At 40.1% G+C, this 2,197-nt stretch overlaps 1 protein-coding gene across 1 annotated transcript; it reads right to left on the bottom strand.

Moving 5' to 3' along the window:
• Positions 1-1,878, bottom strand: LOC109796474 (uncharacterized). Its single transcript, XM_083070228.1, has 2 exons — positions 460-1,878; positions 1-339 (listed from the first exon to the last, which is right to left on the bottom strand). The coding sequence occupies exons 1-2, from the start codon at positions 1,876-1,878 to the stop codon at positions 1-3; spliced, it is 1,758 nt and encodes a 585-aa protein (XP_082926354.1).
• Between the last annotated feature and the right edge of the window lie 319 nt (positions 1,879-2,197).

Raw genomic sequence — 2,197 nt, 5'->3', positions numbered from 1 at the left:
CTAAAACTTGGGAGGTAAGTTCTTTTGAATTATGGCACTACACCCCGCTTCCAACTCAATAATCTCCTGCTCAATGAACTTTCTCTTCTTTGTCAAGAGGTCTTTCATGAATTTTGCATAAGTGGGCATCTGCTCCAATGCCTCTGAGAATGGAATGTTGATCTGAAGCTTCTTAAAAAGCTCCATGAAACGTGCAAATTGCTTCTCTTTATCCTTTTTGCTTGGGGCTGGGGGATATGGCATATCCTTGGTACCAGACACCTTGGGTTTCATCTTCAATTCTCTTGTTAGCTGGCTCTTTGATATTTTAACAGCAACTTCCTCAGCCAACTCTTTTCCCTTTATGACATTCTCTTTTGCATTTTCTATTTTTTTATTTTTTTGATTATTTTCTCCATCTCTCTCTCTTATTTCTTCCTCTTTTTCTTGTTGCTCTTCCTCATCCTCGAACACACCCACTCTCTTACCACCTCTTGTTGTAATTGCACTACAATTCTCCTTTGGATTAGTATGAGTATTGGCTGAAAATTTTCCACCAGAATTTTCAGCCAATTGTTTGGCCAGCTGCCCCATTTGAATCTCCAAATTCTTTATAGATGCTTTAGTATTATTGTGTTTAGAGATTGAGACCTGCATGAATTGATTCAATGTTTCTTCAAATTTAGATTGTCGTTCATACAAGTTGAGAATTTGCATAGGAGGTCTACTAGACTGAACAATATCATTCTGGTTCCACCCTGTGCTAGGGTGTGATTGCCAATTCTTCTCATAATTACCACCATAATTTCCTCCTTGTCGAGCTTGATTCCCCATGTAATTCACCTCTTCTCCATGAGATGGGAAAGTATCAATGCACTGCCCGTGAGGATGATTCAACCCACAAAGATCACAACTTAGAACTTGATGTTGAGTGGATTGTAGTTGTTGTGGAATCCGAGCAACTTGCTTGGTAAGAGCCTCAATTTGCTGGGACAAGAGCTTATTTTGAGCTAATAAAGCATCTTGAGATCCCAACTCTAAAATTCCACTTTTCTGTCTTGACTCCCTTTCAGCTGGCAAATCATAATCATTTGCTGCCATAGCATCAATCAACTCTATAGCCTCCTCCGGTGTTTTAAAACGCATACTACCTCCAGCTGAGGCATCCAATAGAATTTTCACCCATGGCTGCAATCCTCCTAGAAAAATGTTAACCTGAGTAAGGTAATCAAATCCATGACTTGGACATCTCCTCAACAAGGATTTGTATCTCTCCCAAGCCTCGGAAAGAAGTTCATCTTGCTTCTGAGAGAATGTGACAATCTCACTTTTTGCTTGATTTATCTTAGCAAGAGGGAAAAATCTTGCTAAGAACTTTGTCTCTATGTCAGACCACCTGGTTAAGCTTTGATGTGGTAGAGCATTGAGCCACATCTTAGCTTTCCCAAGTAGTGAGAAAGGAAACAACTTCATCCGAATCACCTCTTCAGGAACTTGATGTATCTTCACTGTGCCACAAAGCTCAACAAAAGTATGGAGATGCATATATGGGTCCTCATGATCAAGGCCCGCAAATTGGTTGTTCTGAATCAGATTCAAAAGTGTTGGCTTCATCTCAAAATTAGTGGCAGCGATTGCAGGAGTGGCAATGCTAGAGAAATGAGTAGTACCAGTAGCAGCTGCATGATCACCAAGAGTAATTCTTGGTCTTTCCTCTGCCATTTCAACTTCCTCTAAGATTTCAGATAAAGAAGGACTGAGAGAGGACGAAGTAGCCTCTCTGTGTTGTGCCTGCTTGGCTAGTAACCTTTGCTTCCTTACTGCTCCCCTGTTCCTCCTAGCTGTTTTCTCAATTTTCGGGTCGTAAGCTAAATCACTAGCAGGAACAGTACCTCGCATAAACCAGAATCACAAAGCTACAACAAACAGTCAGCAACACAAATACAATGAATTAAAAGAAAAGGAATATAGTAATTGTAAAATGTAAAAGAATAAATGAATCAAAGCCTAGATTAGTAATCCAAGTGACTTTGCCTAAGTATTGAGACGCAAGTCCCCGGCAACGGCGCCAGAAACTTGTTATCTCGTTTGGCAAGTGTACCAAATCGTATACGTAGTTCAATAAAAGTATGAGTATCGTCTCCCAAGGGACTTGCGCAACACTTTGCAATTTCACTTGTTATAATAACTAAGCTACCGAAAAACAATAAGAGTTTGA

The sequence above is a fragment of the Cajanus cajan genome, chromosome 1 (assembly GCF_000230855.2).
Source record: "Cajanus cajan strain Asha chromosome 1, NIPB_CcT2T_4, whole genome shotgun sequence".
Lineage (NCBI taxonomy): Eukaryota > Viridiplantae > Streptophyta > Magnoliopsida > Fabales > Fabaceae > Cajanus > Cajanus cajan.
This window is presented reverse-complemented; position numbering and strand designations above follow the sequence as displayed.

Bases quoted from the DNA above. Each gene is read 5' to 3' on its own strand.
- LOC109796474 (XM_083070228.1), bottom strand. From the start codon at position 1,878: ATGCGAGGTACTGTTCCTGCTAGTGATTTAGCTTACGACCCGAAAATT. The intron at 340-459 runs GTGGGTGTGTTC...AATGTCATAAAG, and splicing joins CAACAAGAGGTGGTAAGAGA to GGAAAAGAGTTGGCTGAGGA.